General features: G+C 37.6%; 1 protein-coding gene across 1 annotated transcript; it reads right to left on the bottom strand.

The window, feature by feature from the left end:
* Positions 1 to 2831: 2831 nt before the first annotated feature.
* Positions 2832 to 7723, bottom strand: LOC145782411 (histone deacetylase 11-like). Its single transcript, XM_082594193.1, has 6 exons — positions 7567 to 7723; positions 7022 to 7122; positions 6104 to 6340; positions 4607 to 4779; positions 3959 to 4124; positions 2832 to 2984 (listed from the first exon to the last, which is right to left on the bottom strand). The coding sequence occupies exons 1-6, from the start codon at positions 7721 to 7723 to the stop codon at positions 2832 to 2834; spliced, it is 987 nt and encodes a 328-aa protein (XP_082450319.1).
* Between the last annotated feature and the right edge of the window lie 10412 nt (positions 7724 to 18135).

Below are 18135 nucleotides of genomic sequence, written 5' to 3'. Positions count from 1 at the left end.
GAAAAGTATCCAAAGAACAAACCCATTAAGGAATTGATTGAACGTTTGCATTCGTATTTAAAAGAGTTACCTGTTATTCGTTTTAACAGTGGTGGTAATTATGATTTGCATTTGGTAAAAGAAGAATTTTTTGAGCAGCTCCAAAAATGATATTGATTTTGTAGTAAAAAGAAAAAATAGTTTCATGTTTGTCAAAACACCCACTTTAAAATTTCATGACATCATGAATTACATTGCTCCAGAATACGAAGTAGGGGAAGGTGGGGTGAGTTGAGCAATGGGGTAAATTGAGCAACCCCTAGTTCCGGAAAAACGGAAAAGCTAAAACGAATTTTTCCGCCACCAAGTTATTTTACCCATAATGCCTTTTAAGCCACTATATCGATCTAAACAACTGGAAGCTTTGTTTAGGAATGGTTCCACTTTTTTGAGTTTACGTGCTTAGGAGTAAATATTTGGCAGCGGCGGAAATTTCTGTTTATTGAGTTATTAGTAGAGATAGATGAAATTCGTTTTGCAATTGAGGTAGACGTTACATCTCACTCGGCTTGTAGCCAACAATGCAATATAGTTTTCTAGCAGTCTTTGAAAAAATTAACTTTTTTAAAAAATGGTGGAGATGGGGTAAGTTGAGCAATTGCTCTTGGGGTAACTTGAGCAGTTGCTCAACTTACCCCAGTAAATAACAAGACAGCTGATCAAGTCAAGCCAGCTAATTATCCTGTTTTTTCTTTCCTTTTCATGTTAAAGCTACAATTGATGTACAGGTTACCTTTTCAAATATATTGCTTGGTCAGTTAAGTAGGCTACAATGCCACGTATATACCGAAGAAAAACAATCAGGGGAAACATTCAAGATGCTGTGCTGAGGAGTGCAGCAGATAATGTTACCATATAAATGGAAAATCCGTAAATGCTGCTTCTATTGATCATGGTATTAAACTGATGACGCTGACTCGTTACATGAATCGAGTGAAGAATGCTGTCGCTGCCGATAATGTGACTTCAGTCAGTAGAGCTATGCAGAGCTAGCGGTATGGTTTTGCTAACCATACCACCCCACACATCGCATCAACTACAGCCTCTAGACAAGGCTGTGTACGGACCGTTTAAGTCGTAGGCCTACTACAGCATTACGTGATCGGTCTGCAAAAGATTTTTCCAAAAACTCCTCACTATAGCCTAACATTTACATAGTTTATATGGTGATATATTGAAAACTGGGGCAACCACCCCCTCCCTACAGTAGATACGAAGACCAAAAACATATTCTGAGTGATAAACCAATTGCTCAGTTGCAATAAAAACATGTATTAACACTAACTCTGCAACTTAAGAAATTGAAGTTGTCTTGATTTCTTATTAATGTAAGCAATCAACGCCTTAATTCATTGTTGCTCAACTTACCCCATGCTGTTGCTCAACTTACCCCATTAAAAAAAGGGTGGGTAAGTTGAGCAACTTTTACAAAACTATTCAGATCAGATGAAATATAAGAGACAAGAAAAATATTTTCGCTTTGAATCAGGGCCAAAGAGCATATATACCTTTAACATCCATGACAAAAATATTCTCTGACGCCTGACACATTTTCAAGAAACGCGTGTTTATAAAAACCTGATCAACTTACCCCACCTTCCCCTACAACAAACCATATGAATGGTTAACCGAATTATCTCAATTAAATCAACCTTTTCTTCCTGCATACGAGTGCTGTTACAGTCGGTTGAAAGGGTGTAACATCGCTTATCCGTATTATCATATTATCCATTTATGATGCGGTACCGCAGTTTTCATCTAATTCTAATAAGACTCATCGATCAATATATCGCCGTTTCCAGTTATCTTTCCCACTTATCTTAAAAGTTTGCTCTACCATCTGCGCGCATGAGTTGTCCCGCCTACGCACGTGAGTACCAACTGCAACAAGACATTGCTTGTACTCGGTCTTAGTATGGAAATGCAAAAATAATGGGGTTGGCAATTTAACGTATTTGAGAGCAACTACACGGCTACACGCCCAGTTAAACCGCTATTTGTTACTTGAACTTTGCCATACATTAATGTTGAAAGTTGGATAATTCCGATCTTAAGGAACAGGAAATATTAAAATAAATGCATGAAAAGGCTTTTCATACAGCTAATAAATGTAAAAACGCTGTATGAACTGGCAAACTTTGAATCAGTGTTGCCAGATGCCCACCCGTAAATTTTACTAGCACCACACAAAAAACACATCATATACCATACAAATTTCCCCAACTTTAACAGCACACTGTAAGACTGTCCTAATGTATTTCTAAGAGCAATATTCATTGGTTCTATGATCTTTGTCGCTCAGAACTTTCTAAAAAAACACCAAATTTTCCCAACGCAAATTTACCCAAACTGGCAACACTGCTTCCAATAGTTTGCCCAAATATTTGACCGAATGGATTCACAAAGTCATTTAGATTCGAATAAATAAAATATGCTTGTCAAATAAAAACGTTAAGAATCATGTGGGTCTGTCGCCATGGTCCAATACAACAATGTTACTGTTGCCATGTGGGCTGTGCCGGTATCTAATGCACCAGAAGCAACTAGAAATAAAAAAACGAACATATATAATTGAATAAACAGAGACAACACAACATGAAGTGCAGTACAAGAATAAAACTAACACGTGGGGCGTGGGCATTGCCCACTGGGCAATGGTTTTTCAAAAACAATTCTAAACAAAAATAATCTGTAAAAATAAACCTTCACCATAGAACGTACCGTAGTTCTTTTCCCACATGCAAGTTCATATAATGTATCAAAGCAATATAATTAAACACTTTTTCAAAGTTCTAAAATATCAACTCATCCTTCTCCAGTTGGATCAAAGAGTCGGCAATGATTCGGGCGTTTGATCGTTGGTAACCCCCAGATGTGAGCATCACTATGGGAATATTGTTGGTACGGCAAGCTGAAAACACGATCTTGTCCCGTTGGATTATCCCCTGAGAATGAAATGAAGGAAAGAATTACACTAAGATGTTGATTCTGAACACACTACTGACATGAAGGCGCAAAAATTATTACATTTTAAAATCCTTAAATAAAATCAGTCAGGTTTGGTAACCAATAAGACATCAGCATACATGATAGAGTTAGACATTTAAAGAAATCAGGAACGCTTTACACATTTTTGAAAGTTGTTTTTAGGATTGTTTTGAGAAATGTCCACAGATACAACATTTGCAGCGCTCGCTTCAGTGTCTCTGTTAATAATGCTCAAACGTGAAAAAGCAATAAGAAAAAAATCGGTTTCCATGTAGTAAATATGAAGTCAGTGCTGATTCAACTTTATCTCTTTACTATCTTTCTAGCATCCTTGTGGTTCTCAACTTCTCATAAATGCTGTGAAATAATCATACAACATTTCAAACGAAATTATTAACCACAGTCCAGGCCTCTCAGCTCCCGCCAGCCATGCCCGCCGGAAAGTTGTTAAACTGAATTTTAAGTCAATAGAATTTTAAAAGTCACATAACTGATGCTAGCAGAAACCACGATTTGAGCAGGTTTGTTGTGCCTCAAACTCGGAATGGCCCGTTTCGGTGAGTCCGATTCGGTGAGTCCGATCCCTTAACGGGGGATTTTTTCAATTTTTTTTTTAAATTAGCGGGTACCGTAGCCTAATTATCATTGCCGGTTTAGGGTTAGGGGTTAGAGGTTAGGAACTCACCGAATCGGACTCACCGAATAGTAGTAGACCCCATCAAACTACCTGTACATCGTTTTTTTTTAATCTTGAAAACCTAACATCAATACAAGAACAGCACTGTACAGTGTACTGTGCAACCTCAAAAACTTTTAAGAATCCTTTCGAAAGGATTTATAACTTTTGAGCGTTGAGTGGTGTATTGTCACACTGCCAAGTGATGGTTTTCAAAAGTTTGAAAGACGTTCTAATGGTAGAAAGAATACATACTCTTGGCGATATATTGAGTTGTCCGAGAGCGTCTCCTTCCAAGATATCTGTGCCAGCATTGTAGACAACTAACTGAGGACTGAACTCATTAATGGCTTCCTTGACGTGTTTCTCCACCAAGGGAAGATATTCTTGATCGTCAACCCAATTTTGCAACTCCACTTTTCTGCAAAAAAGTAGTCAAGTATCAAACAACCGATTTAACGATTCGGCTGAAAAACAATAATTTTTTTATTGAAATACTGCAATTTGAAATAAAGAAATTTCTGTTTTGTAATCACAACATACCAAAACACAGTGCTCATTTTCGTAGTCACAAAATCCTTTCAAAGAATCATGAAAACAAATACCTCTAAACTTCTAAAAGTAACCCTGAGCAAATATTTTACATAATAATTATATAACCTTGATTATACAAAAGTTTTTTTTTTTTTGCTTATTTAATGCATTTGCACCAGAAACAAAAAAAATGTTGTATTGCTCTGGTAGAATAAAGATTAATAGTAACTACTTATCAAACACAATGCCCTTTGATGTCTAAATAACTATAACCACTGAGAAATTACAAATTTTTGTGTAATGTTGACATATATATAATATATAACTAATAGCAAACATGAAAATAAGCTACGAGCACAAGAAACAAACCTTGAGATTCCTGCTTTAGCATACCCATCGTGTGGATAAATATTTCGATTGAAAATATCTAAAATGTAAACATTGTTGTTCTCCATAAAATCCCTAGCATGCCCATTCCCTTGATGTGCATCCAAATCAATAATCATAACCTTTTTAATGTCTTCGTTGTCTTTGAGGGCAAACTAAAAATTTAAAAGTTGAACTAGTGATAAACATAACCTGTCTTCACTAAAGTACCATGCAAAAAATATGAAGTCTTATTGTTGAATCAATGTGACAACAAAAACTTTGCAATCAATTTGTCTTTAACATTCAATCTAACTTTGATAAGTACCTGTGTTTACATGAATCAATCAAAATCTTAGTAGAATCAAAACAACCTACACTATTTTTGTTTAAGTGGTGGACATAACTTTATATAGGACAGTTAAGTGAAAACGCCGGCACATGCCAAAGGGACACAGAATGCTGTGGACCCTATCTGAGATCCCTATTCCCTGCGGCTACACACTAAAGTCAACAAACTTTACACATAGACACAAACAGACAGAGCATGTCACAGTTAGGCGCCTGCTAAATAGATGCGCACAGTGTGGCGTCAAGATATTTAGGTGCCATTCCCATTATAGGCTATTTCATTAGGTGCTTGATGGCAATAGCCGCAATACTGCAGATTATATATATCAGCTTGGCAGGTAAGGCAGTGCTTTTCACACAAAATATTATATTGAACAGATAAATACACAGTTATGTTGATGCGCGTGTCCGGCATTTATGCGTTGTTTAATGTTAATGCTAGTCCAGAAAGCTTTATCAAGAAATTATTTAAATTTCCGAACATGACTGAGTTCACTTTAAGTTAAGTCAAATAATAGCTACAGTACACTAAATATCAGCAAAAACATTGCACATGTTCAAGCTTGAGTGAAGGGTAATTTAGATTTCCGTCAAAAACCCCGACTAGGTTTAAAGACGATAAAACATAGCCTACCTTAATGCAGGCAAAAAATTTGGTAATTTTCATATCAGCAAGTCATTTGCAACAAAGCAGAATTGCGAAACAGTTTCGATTAAGCAAAGTCGCACCAGTATGCTTGCAACTTGTAACCAGGGTGCATAATATATGTCCTGTCCTGTGGAGATGTGTTTATATTAACAGTAGTAGATGGTTCTGGGCTGTAGGCTACTTGCATGGTCAGGCACTGCACACTGATATGTTTTAAAGTGAACTTCACTTTGTAACACAGCGGGGAAAACTGTCGCAAAATCACGCATTTCTGATAAATGTCACACCGAGTAGCACCTAAATGACCAGGCGCCACAGTGCGCAGCACCTAAACATTAACATCCTGTCGCCACAGTGTGCGGCTTTGCGCACCTATTTGGCAGGCGCCTAAACGACGTGGACCCCAAACAGATGTCTTGTAACACAAATCGAATTGTTTTTACTCAACTTAATGTTATTGTTAATATATAATATTTTTTCTTGTGAATTGAAAACTATACCTTTATTAACAGTGTGATGTCGGCGTAGACACAAAAACCCCCTCCTTTTGTTGCAGAACAATGATGGAAGCCACCACCAATGTTAACAGCCCAACCTCGACTTAGAGCTAATTTGCCTGCCAAAATACTTCCACCAGTATGCAAACGAAATGGACGCAGCACTTTCCTTTGAACGATAAAGTTTGGTAGAAGCGCCACAGGTGGAACTTCTGTGATTCTTGCAACTGAAGCACTCCACTGTATGCACAATATAATGGAATTTTAAAACATATATAAACAGTCAAACTCGAAACAAACATTGCATTTAGTAAATTTAAACGAACACCTTAAGTACCGGTATCAATATTATACCGTGAATAGCACCGGACACCGAAATTGCTCACAAAGTCCATGATACAGTCAACCCCGCTTGATCGAACCAAATTTTGATGGTCCTGGATCCAAATCTACAGGCCACAGGGTCATCAATAATTAACGTTACAACTTCAAACAACTGTATTTAACATCAATATTTAGCATTACAATGTTAATAAATTTAATACTTCTCGATTTTATATTTTTAGGCCTAAATTTTATAGGCCTTGAATGAAAATTTGAATAAAAGAATAGCTATTGCAGAGGAAGTTAGACTATATTATTGGGTAGGCTATATAATCAATTCGTCATTAACTAAAAATGAAACATAATTAGTAAAAATTCATTCCCCCCACTTAATCGGACCAATTTGGCTTGCCCTTGTCCTGCTGTGGTCTAATTAAGCGAGGTTGACTGTACAATGATGCAGCCCAAATGATACAATTTGTATGAAACATACCGTACCCAAATGCCACCAGGTTGACTAATAACTTCATACTAAAATACCGCAATACAGTAATAACTTTTTTTAAGCATGATGAAGACTTATTTTGGCCCAAATACCTTGAGGCTGTTTAAATACTCTTGAGTGTGCACAATCAGGAGTTGATGATCCGTCACTTCAGTAGGAGTAGCAACATCTTCTGAAGATAGAATGTTTGCATCTGAAAATTATTGTATTGCATGATCAGATATATACTTGAGCAAATAACATATTTTTGCTTGAATACGACAAACATTATCACAGTGACAAATCTTATTGTGAGAAACATCAAAAGACGGAGCTCTTTTCTGCCACTAATCACTAAATAACAATGTGGTATAAAATTGAATACATTAAAGTTCATATAACCTATGTTTAGCATAGAACCTTAGGCAGGATTGGAAAACCCGGATTAGGTTGTTGTTCACAAAGTTAAATCTTGCAGTGACCCTGAATGATACATGACAGTGCTTAACTGCTTAGAGTTTACTAATTGAAATATATCTGTAGGAGTTTGCATATATCACACCATTCTACACAAAAATCACACACCAGTCAGAAAAAATCTGCAACCACATATTAGCAAATGCCATGATAAAGCCATCAAAAAAGGAATGTACGGTACCTAATAAAAACTGATAAACTTTTCCCCACTTTCCTGCATCAAAGGGGTGGAGCTTTTCCATTCCAAGAAACGAGATATTGTAACCACTGTGGTAAACCACTGGCCATTTCGCCTTCATTGGGTTTGGGGCTTGTGTAGACCTTCTGAACCCACCCATTTCATACAAAACCAGTAAACAAACTTATAACAATATACAGTAAAAGTGCCTGGTAAAGTAACATGAAATAAACCCATGGCGATCTATTCTACTGGCCATCCCAACGTGGCAACAGCCAAATAATGTGGGTGCCTATACGAAATTTCAATTTACCGACTGAGACAAGTGTTACAACATGAAATCAGCAATTTTCATTGGTCAAGTAATGTTTTTTAGCCTAAAAATTGTAAATACAGTGCCAAAACGTAATTAAGATGTAATATTATTAAATAAGTGGCAAGAAAGCAGGACAATATATACATGTTAAGAATACCATGAGAATCAAGATATCAACAGAATCAAGGTACACGAAATCAAGAGTGAACCAACTTTCAAAACACTCAGTATGTTAAAAAATTCGTTTTCTGATCCAGAAGTATTTGTTTTTAGTAATAATTGATGAAAAAACGCCTTTTTTACGCCTAATACCTGTTAGTTGCCAAAACTTAATAGGCCCCCACATTGTTTGGCTGTTGCCACGTTGGGAAGGCCAGTAGTATAGATCGCCATGAGTAAACCTAATTAGTTGTTTAAAAACAATAAAAACTATTAATACTACAAAAAGTGCTGAATGCTAAGCAAAAAAAACAAAGCAGAGCGAATTAAATCAAATATATCTATAGTTATTACTATCTGAATCCTTAACAGCCTGTTTCACCTTTAACGGATTATCAGACGGTCAAAAAACATGCAAAAACAATAAATCAGTAATTCTTGAAGAGATATTAAATATTGTAACTGTAATTTAATCTGCAAAAAACTTTTAAACCTGTAATTCCTGAAAAGATATTAAATATTATAACCATAATCCAATCTGCAAAAAAAACTTCAGAATTACAAAGGGCTACCTCCAATCCTCCATCTGTTACCACAAAAACTCAATTAGAATGTTCAGCTTGAAACCAAGCATATTGATGCCAACACCTGTAACATCACAAAGAAGCAAAATGCCATAAGGATAAAGTAGGAAGTGGCTACATTTACGGCGCCGTAAATACAGCCGTTCCATGACTTTTTTTTAATCTTTACATCGCTTTTACTGCGCATGCGCGCTGGTGCGTATTTTTTTATTTTTCTCAAAAGAACAAATGAAAAAAGTGCATATTATTATTAACTTCTAAATTTAACCGCTTTTGCAAAGTGAATCCGTGGCATGTGCGATCTTTGTCTGGCTCGTACTCCCAAGGATATGAGTTCGATACCACCAAGAGGTGTTTGTTTTTTCAAACTAAAGTCGAACCCGAAGTGACTCAATCGTTAGGCTACGCATTTTTGTGGCCGTTCAGTTTAGTTTGTTTGCGGAAACACCCTAGCCCGGGTGCAACCTGGTTCGTACCTTGAACCATTCATACAGTCAGTTTGTACCCTGAAAAGATAGAGAAAAATTAAAAAAAAGCCGAAGTCGCTGATCGCAGTTTAATAGCACAAAGCCGAAGGCACTGATCGCAGTTTCCCCAAACAATTTGAAACAAACTCGAGGGTTAGGGTTAGCGGAAACTGCGGAAAAATGTTTGCAGAGACTGCGATCAGAGAGGGTTAGGGTTAGAGCATAGATTACTCTATGGTTAGAGTTAGGGTAAGCGGAAACTGCGGTTAGCGGAAACTGCGGGAAAATGTTTGCAGCAACTGCGATCAAGGAGGGTTAGAGCATAGATTACTCTATGGTTAGAATTAGGGTAAGGGTTAACGGAAACTGCTGAAAAAATTTTGCGGAAACTGCGATCAGCGAGGGTTAGGGTTAGAGCATAGATTACTCTATGGTTAGAGTTAGCGGAAACTGTGGAAAAATGTTTGCGGAAACTGCGATCAGCGGACTTCGGTTTTGAGCTATTTTTTCTCTCAATCTTTTCAGGGGTAAAATGTTTAAATGATTGCGGAAACTGCGATCAGCGACTTCGGCTTTTTTTAATTTTTTTCTCTATCTTTTCAAGGTACGAACTGACAGTCTGAACTATTCATGGTACGAACTAGGTTGCATCCCCCTAGCCCTAAACCTTAACCCTTTTAAATGTTTGCGGAAACTCCGATCAACCCTAACCCCTTTAAAATGTTTGCAGAAACTGCAATCAGCGACTTCGGCAAACTCTTAGGATCATTACTGAAAATTTTAAAATGTTTGCATTACAGGAACTTTTAAAATGTTTGCGGAAACTGCGGAAAAACGGAAACTGCGATCAGCAATGTTCTATTTTTTTCTCTCGATCTTTTCAGTTTGTTTGTTTGCAGATACCAATACTCAGATACCCTAACCCTTTTAAAATGCTTGCAGAAACTGCGATCAGCAACTACGGCTTTTTTTAATTTTTTCTCTTGAACTTTTCAAGGTACGAACTGACGGTACGAATTGTTTGTGGTAAGAATTAGGTTGCACCCGAGTATTTTATGCAATCTATGTTGGGGCGGAAAGTGGGTAGAAATGAGTTTGAAAAATTCTTTACCAATGTTGCTATCAACCTGCAAGCTGAAAGGAGGATTAAACCATAATATTTTCCGACTCCTTTTCTTAGATGTACGCAAGTTATTAGCAGGGTTGTAGCAAACTCTCTCCGTAAAACCACTTTTCAAAAGGGCATCATTATAAACAGATTACGGTCATTTGCTACTGCTTTCCAAAAGCAACAAAAGCTTTTATATCATTAGGAGACAGCAAAAAGTAAAAACATCTCAGAAAATGTCAGCCAAACACTCGGGTGCAACCTAGTTCGTACCTTGAACCATTCATACAGTCAGTTCGTACCCTGAAAAGATCGAGAGAAAAAATTAAAAAAAGTCACTGATCGCAGTTTCCGCAATCATTTTAAATTTTTCTCTCTGAAAAGCTCGTGAGAAAAATTAACTCAAAGCCTAAGTCCGCTGATCGCAGTTTCCCCAAACAATCTGAAACAAACTCGAGGGTTAGGGTTAGCGGAAAAGGCAGAAAAATGTTTGCGAAAACTGCGATCAGTTAGGGTTAGAGCATAGATTACTCTATGGTTAGAGTTTGGGTAAGCCATGGATCACTGAATTAGATTTTTAATTCTTTTAATTAGATTTTTAATTCGTATTTTTAATTTTAATTAATTTCTAATTCCGTGATCCATGGGTAAGCGGAAACTGCGTTTAACGGAAACTGCGATCAGCGAGGGTTAAAGCATAGATTACTCTATGGCTAGGGTACCAGTAAAGGTTAGCGGAAACTGCGGAAAAATGTTTGCGGAAACTGTGATCAGCGAGGGTTAGGGTTAGAGCATAGATTACTCTATGGTTAGAATTAGGGTAAGGGTTAGCAGAAACTGCAGAAAAAATTGCGGAAACTGCGATCAACAAAGGTTAGGGTTAGAGCATAGATTACTCTATGGTTAGGGTTAGCGGAAACTGCGGAAAAATTTTTGCGGAAACTGCGATCAGCGGACTTAGGCTTTGAGCTAATTTTTCTCACGATCTTTTCAGAGGGAAAATTTTAAAATGATTGCGGAAACTGCGATCAACGACTTTGGCTTTTTTAATTTTTTCTCTTGATCTTTTCAAGGTACGAACTGTTCATGGTACGAACTAGGTTGCATCCCAAACACTCGCAGTAGCTGTAATCAAAATCTGCAAAATGTGACAAATCAGGCCGCATCTCCAGGTGGCCATGACTTAAACTTTGTCTTTTCTTTACAAAATGTTTGTTCTTCTGCTTCACTTCAAATTCAAAGATGGTTCTGCTTCCATTTCTTTTGTTTTACATCGCGCAAGAAACCCAGACAAAACAGATAAACTCCACTGTCTCCACACACTCCACAGTCGCGAGAACCAGTAAAATAATGAGGATCAAGGGCTAAACGAGGCAGAAAAAAGTAAAAACTAGTCATCTCGTTTTAAGCAGTGTTGCCGGTTAAGTTTATTTTTTGTTTTGTTGGCGAAAAAGAAAGAAAACAAAGAAAAAATATACAAAAACACAATAAACACAAGTAATTCGCACAACAAGGATGGCAGCAAAAGACCAAAAGGTCACCAAAGTCAGCTGCCACCCAAACATTTAAACAAAATACCCAAAATTAAGAACATGAACACATATAACACAATACCAGCACTTTACATAATACATTAACAGTGGAATAACACAGAGCAATATAAAAAAAAAACTGTGAAGAGAAATAAGCAGATGATATGTTTCAGGAGTGATCATTGTACAAATTCTTTAATAGCCTAAACATTTGTATTTAAATTTAAAAGCATTATAAGACCTTTCTTGTATTTCTTTTGGTATTTGATTCCATAGTTTCACTCCATTAAAACAAAGCATCTTCTTACCAGAGTTTGACGTTGCAGAAGGCAAATATAAATCATTCTTGTGGTTCCGACGGGTTTTATGACAGTGAATTTCGTTTACAAAAACAAAGCAGCCAGAAATAAATATTACTATTTTTTATTGTGCAGTGGGGATCGCCACAGATTAAACTTTCAAAATTCCAAGCAAAGTCATCTCTCCAGCAGTTTTATTGATACGCTAATAAGGTGTAGCGTAGAAAAAAGAGTCCCCCCCTTCAAAACAGGCATGACATCACGGCAATTGAATCAACGATAATGACAAATAATTCGATTACCATTGATCCAATTATACTGACGTCATACACGTTTCAAAAAGTGATTTTAACTTTCACCATACCCTTCTGGATATGCGATTGTCCGCAAGTTTCATCAATATCAATATTATTTTGGACAAATGTGAAGCAATTACGTAGGTACCTACGTAGGGATTACATAGATCTATGCATTGTGCAGACTACGTGTGTTCTCTCTTGTTTCGACAAAACGCTGACCGACGAAGCCAAGAGCAGTAGGCTAGCCTGCGTAAATTGGGCTTAATTATCTTAGGATTTTCTCGTAGCCTAATGGGTGATTGCTCCCCTAAAGCACAGAAAAGTAACTTTATTCACGGTTTATTTGCAAGGTCGGATGAATGTAGACCTACACAGATGCACAAGGTCGGATGAATGTTGACCTACACATCATTGTATTTTGTTGAAATCCTCCCCCCGCTCCTAACCTTATTTGTTGTAGATCCTCCCATGGTTGTAGAGTTCCCTTTCGAATGCAAGTCGTCATTAAATATTTCCAAATTAATAATATCATCTCGGAATCGGATGCAAAAGCATAGGCTACCTTGGACAACCCTTCCAACGCTACTGGCTGCCAATATCGAACATCATCGCCATTTCACGAGTTTTTAATGTTAAACAAGTTCTACTCTATCAATCGTTGAAAGACATTTTCAAGAAAGCGTGAGGGTAGTAGCCCATTGTTTCTTCTTTTACAAACTCTAACAAAATAACATAGAGTGAAGAAAGGGGTGAAGTGTGAGTGAAGGTGAGTGAAGAAACGTTCTTCCCGGCCATCAGCGCAAGGTTGAGCACTCATTAGTACAGCGAGCAGTTGCCGAGAAAACAATCGGCTGCCGAGAAACAAAATAACATAGATTTAGGCCTACTGGTCATTCCAAAATAATGATAATCAACAATACAAAACCCAATTGATGCAGCCAAAGCTACAAAATATCGAGTTTTGTAGCAGTGTTTTCACATTTTTTATGTCAAGTAGCCGAAAAATGCTGGACCAACTAAACATGGGTGAGCTCGATCCTAAACAAACGTGAGCTCCCCAACTGAGAGTTTTGGGAACGATAAACACGACTTTATATAATTTATTAAATAGTGAGTTTCTGTGGCAGTAGGCTATTCACATCAAATTTTATTTCAAATAGTTAAAAACACGACACAAACTGAAATGAGTAGGTCCGTAAAGAACCATGTCCCCTACCCAGGACCGGATTTATCAGTAGGCAGAGTAGGCAGTTGCCTAGGGCGGCAAATTATTGGGGTCGCAAAATATACGAATATATTACATTGATAAATGATAATACTGTACGTGAATATAATAATTCACAACAGATATATTCAAATATATAGCAATTAATGAATATGTTATCACATCACACACATTTATAAACAGTGCGGCAAGTCATCGCCCCTAGATCACTTCACGCTTGATTGGTTTTCAACAATATGTGCTGCTTAGCGCTTCTTTTAGTTATCTGTATCGCTTGGTATGGACAGTGTTGGGCGCGATAACTCATTTTTCAGTTAAGCGATAACGATAAACGAAAAATGCCTAAAGCGATAACGATAAACGATAAATTATCGCCGATAATGTCCGATAACGATAATTTTTTTTTTCTTGATTAGCGCTGCCCCATCCCATGCAGCACAAACTGTTTTCATCAACATGACGAAAAATCGAACATAATATACTGTAAAGCAGCGTTTCTTAACCTTTTCTGACTCTAGCACCCCTGTAAATAGGCCTGAACAGTCTAGCACCTCCTAACTATCGTTGCCACACAACTAGGCTACTACAGTGCCGACCAAAAGTTTAGTAGAGGCCAAAATTTTGACATGCCTTTAGATCGCTGGCGATATATTTTGTGATGAAGTCTCTTGTTGTTTAACAAACTGTGCAATTGTTTTAATGAAGTTGATTCAAGATTTGGTATTTGGCTTTCATTCACCAACAGAAATTCAATTATAACCATATATAAGTGAATCAACTCTCTTAAAACAACAGCACAGTTTGTTAGGCGACAAAAAATACAAAATATACCGCAAGCGATCAAAAAGCATGTCAAAATTTCGGCAACGCTATTAAACTTTGGCCTGCACTATCGACACAAACTGATCATTTTGTTTATTCTTCAAAACTACTGTCATCATTGGTGAAAAAAGAAATAAGGTTAGGGTTGACAACTCTGATTCACCTGCATGTCAATCAGCTCCTCCTTTAGTCTATTATCATCACTCATGTACTGCCAAGAAGGGCTGCTGTATTCACTCTGGATATGAGTGATTTGTGGGAACGTATTTTTCCATGGTGGTTTTTGGAAGCGAGAGGTGAGCAAGAATATTACAACAAAGCACCCACCAGGTAAGTTCGCACAATCTACTCGATCAGGATCAATTTGAGGACTTGACTAGGAGATGACTACAATAACAGCAACTCATGTGACAACTGCTGATACTGGCAGAAAGACGAAAAAATGCAGAAAAGTAAAATGGAATTTTTTGATATTATATTGCATGCATTTAGCACCCCCTACAGTCTATTCCAGCACCCCCAAGGGGTGCTAGCACCCCCGGTTAAGAAACACTGCTGTAAAGGGACAAAACTTTTTTGTAAGTTATGCATGAATAGAATCGCAACAGCGGCAGTAGGTATCGAATCTTCAACCTCTTGATCCAGAATCAAACCACTGAGGTAACCGCCGCTTATAATTATACCTTCAGATACCAGTTGGGTGTTTTTATCAATTGAGTTACACTGCCGCTTACGTGCAGTAGGCAAAATAATTAAATCAAATGAAAATACCCTAAAAAATTCCAAACTTTGTATTTTGCTTTCTACAGGCTGTTTACAGCAAAGTCAGCAATAATTGAAAAAATCCAAAAAACGCAAAATGCTTGAAAATTTATCAGTAATCTTAAGCGTTATTAGTAGTAAAAATGTGCATAGGCTACTGTGAAATCCATCAAGCTTGTCAAATTAGTCGTGTTTGTTCAAGAACAATAACATAATTATCGTAATTTACTGATAATTTCAGATAATTTTTTCTGTTTTCTTTGTGAACACCATCATTAAAGCAATGGCAGAACGCTGAGTTGTTGAGATAAGAATTACAATATAGGCACTGTATTATTAGTGGGAATAAAAATAATTGATTGAGCGTTGGCTATGTCACATAGGTAAATCGTCGTCGTATCTAGGCTTACGCCCGGTGGTTGAAGATTTAGATTAAGTGGACGGGAAGGCAAGGAAGCCAATCTTCATGTCCACTTTCAGGCATGCCTTTAAGTGTCCTGCGAAAGACAGTGTCCTGCCCTTTCGATTGCCGTTCCAGCGCTCTCACCACTCGGCTATGCAGCATAGGTAAATGAGAAAAGTTATACTGTACTTAGCATAATTTTACCACGCAACTCGATGCGCCTATTGTCATGCAAAAACTACTACAAGATGCAAAAAGTGTGATGTCGGTCTGCATGTCAAATGCTTCAAGCAATATCATATTCTGCAATGACTTGTTTCAGTGATGGTGGCGCGAAAGACCATGTTTCCGATGTAAAAGCGGCCTCGTATTGCGACAATTTCATAAACCACTTGCCAATTTCTTTCGCTTCGCTTCAAAGGAATCTGTACCCCATGTGCGCTTACATTTTAATTGTAAAATTCACTCGCGATTGCCGATTGCAGCAAAACAACAAGAGACTTGTTGCATGCATTTTATTGCATTGCAATTTGCAACTCTAAAAATTGTTGTGTTGTCAGGGCCGTCGTTGCAGGGGGCGTGCCCCTCCCATGACAACGACCTGTGCACACACACTTCAGGCACTGAAGAAGAACTGGTTTCAATTTTAATTTCATGAACTAGGTGGCTAGTAAAAATATTACTTTTCATGGTCTTTCCACTTTTCCACTTAAAATTTATCGGCGATTAATTATCGGCGATAATCAAATATTGCCTTTAGCGATAACGATAAACGATAACTGAAAAAATAATTAAGCGATAACGATAAGCGATACAAATTTATCGCCGATAAATTATCGCCGATAATCGCCGATATCGCCGATATCGCCATCACTGGGTATGGAGGACTTGGCTTTGTCTGTGCAATTTTTTTTAATCTTTGTTCGGTTTGTTTCACTGTTAGTAAATTTAAAGGAGCCTAGAAAAAATGTTTTTAGTCAATGTTGGGTTGATGGAAAAGTTGCAGGCTATTTTGTGTACTTGCCTTGATGCTTAAAGTATGTAAACAAGCCAAAAAGTAGGACTAGTATACGAAAGAACTTTAGTTCCATGAAGTTTTATAAAAATGGTGGCATTGAGGACAAATGAGGACACGTGCCTGTGATGTATCGAAAAATTGAAAATCACCATCGAAAAAATTTTTTTGGGGTCAGCACTTTTCTTATCTGCCTAGAGCAGCACTTAGGCTAAATCCGGCCCTGCCCCTACCCCAGTTACGAAGGCGGGTAACACAGTCCTGACAGTAATGTTACATAATATTGCAACTACTGTTAAGGGATCCTAATATAACATTCCAAGGCTTTAAAGTTATGTTTTAGACGTTGATCATTCTCCTTACGGCTCAAGTCTCTCTTGTTGTGGCTATATGCTCTTAAACCGAGTACACTGCAAAGTTACCCAAGTGTAGGCTGTAGGCCTATGTCAGGTCATAAATAAGGGAGAGCGGGGCTTTTTTAAAAGCTCTGTAGGCTGCTGGGGGGGTCCGTCTCCCAGAAACTCTAACAAAATAGCGTAGATTGAAGATGGCTCTGCGAACAACAAGAGTTGTTTATATTTGCCCCTCATCTCCGACTTCACTCACCCCTTACCATGGCAGTGTTACTGTTGATGTCTACTCATTGCTGTCTGGGTTGCGGTTGCCGTAGCGAGGCTGTGACGTATTGTTCAAAAACGAGACTTAGGGTTGAATGTAGAAACTAAACTTAACTAAAGAACTGCTTAACGCTAAGAAGAACTTAGCTAAGCATTGTTTAAGTCCTGGTCGATTTCCTGTTGCAGAAAGTATTCTTAATCTCTTCTTAGTTAAGTTCTGTTTAAGTTTTCAGTCAATGACTTAAGTCTACGTACGTGTCGCATTGCGTAAGAATTTCTTACGTCGTCGCTGATACATCACCGACACTAGACTTGCAAAGCAGCACCTGCGCATACGAAACTTCTAATTCTGGTCATTTGTATGCTGTAATAACCCTTTCTAATAACAAGAATTAAAAATAATGTATAAAGCAATCCAGTTTTGACATAGTACTGCAAATTACATACTGGTCACTGGGAGCGACAGCCGTTTGCAGTGGTGGATATAAGAATGGGCAAATTGGGCAGTTGCTCAGGGCCCCCCCACTTTGATTTGCGCGCTTTCGAGCCCCCCCTCCAATTTGATTAGCGCGCTAAAATTTACTGCGGTGAAGTATTTTCCTCTTGTATTTACATAACTGAAGTCTACAATACTTGTGCATTTTTGCAAATTGTAGTTACCCCCTGCAGTGAATTTACATGCCTCATTATTAAATGTGGTCAACTTTGCTGAACCATCATTGTAACCTCTAAAGGTAACGATGATAATAAATCACTTCAATTCCCTGATACCAGTTTTTTATTACCATGAATCTGAGTTTTTTCAAGCATGCATAGTCGCATATACTCTTGCCAAAGGGTCTATTAACTGAAAGTATTGGTTTATTGGAAGTATTGGTTTATTAACTGCAAGCGAACCGCACGTCCTTGTAAGCTTGTTGCTGAGGAAGATAAAGGAGCAGCATCATCTACTTCGGGTCCTTGA

The sequence above is a fragment of the Aplidium turbinatum genome, chromosome 13 (assembly GCF_918807975.1).
Source record: "Aplidium turbinatum chromosome 13, kaAplTurb1.1, whole genome shotgun sequence".
NCBI lineage: Eukaryota > Metazoa > Chordata > Ascidiacea > Aplousobranchia > Polyclinidae > Aplidium > Aplidium turbinatum.
The sequence above is the reverse complement of the archived record's forward strand: the minus strand, read 5'-3'. Positions and strand labels throughout refer to the sequence as shown.

What these genes read in the sequence shown, in the direction of transcription:
- LOC145782411 (XM_082594193.1), bottom strand. Translation starts at nt 7,723, where the DNA reads ATGGGTGGGTTCAGAAGGTCTACACAAGCCCCAAACCCAATGAAGGCG. An exon ending in AGTATTTAAACAGCCTCAAG is followed by an intron (nt 6,341 to 7,021) that starts GTATTTGGGCCA and finishes TTGTGCATACAG; the next exon opens with TGGAGTGCTTCAGTTGCAAG. An exon ending in AACTCAATATATCGCCAAGA is followed by an intron (nt 2,985 to 3,958) that starts GTATGTATTCTT and finishes TTTCATTCTCAG; the next exon opens with GGGATAATCCAACGGGACAA.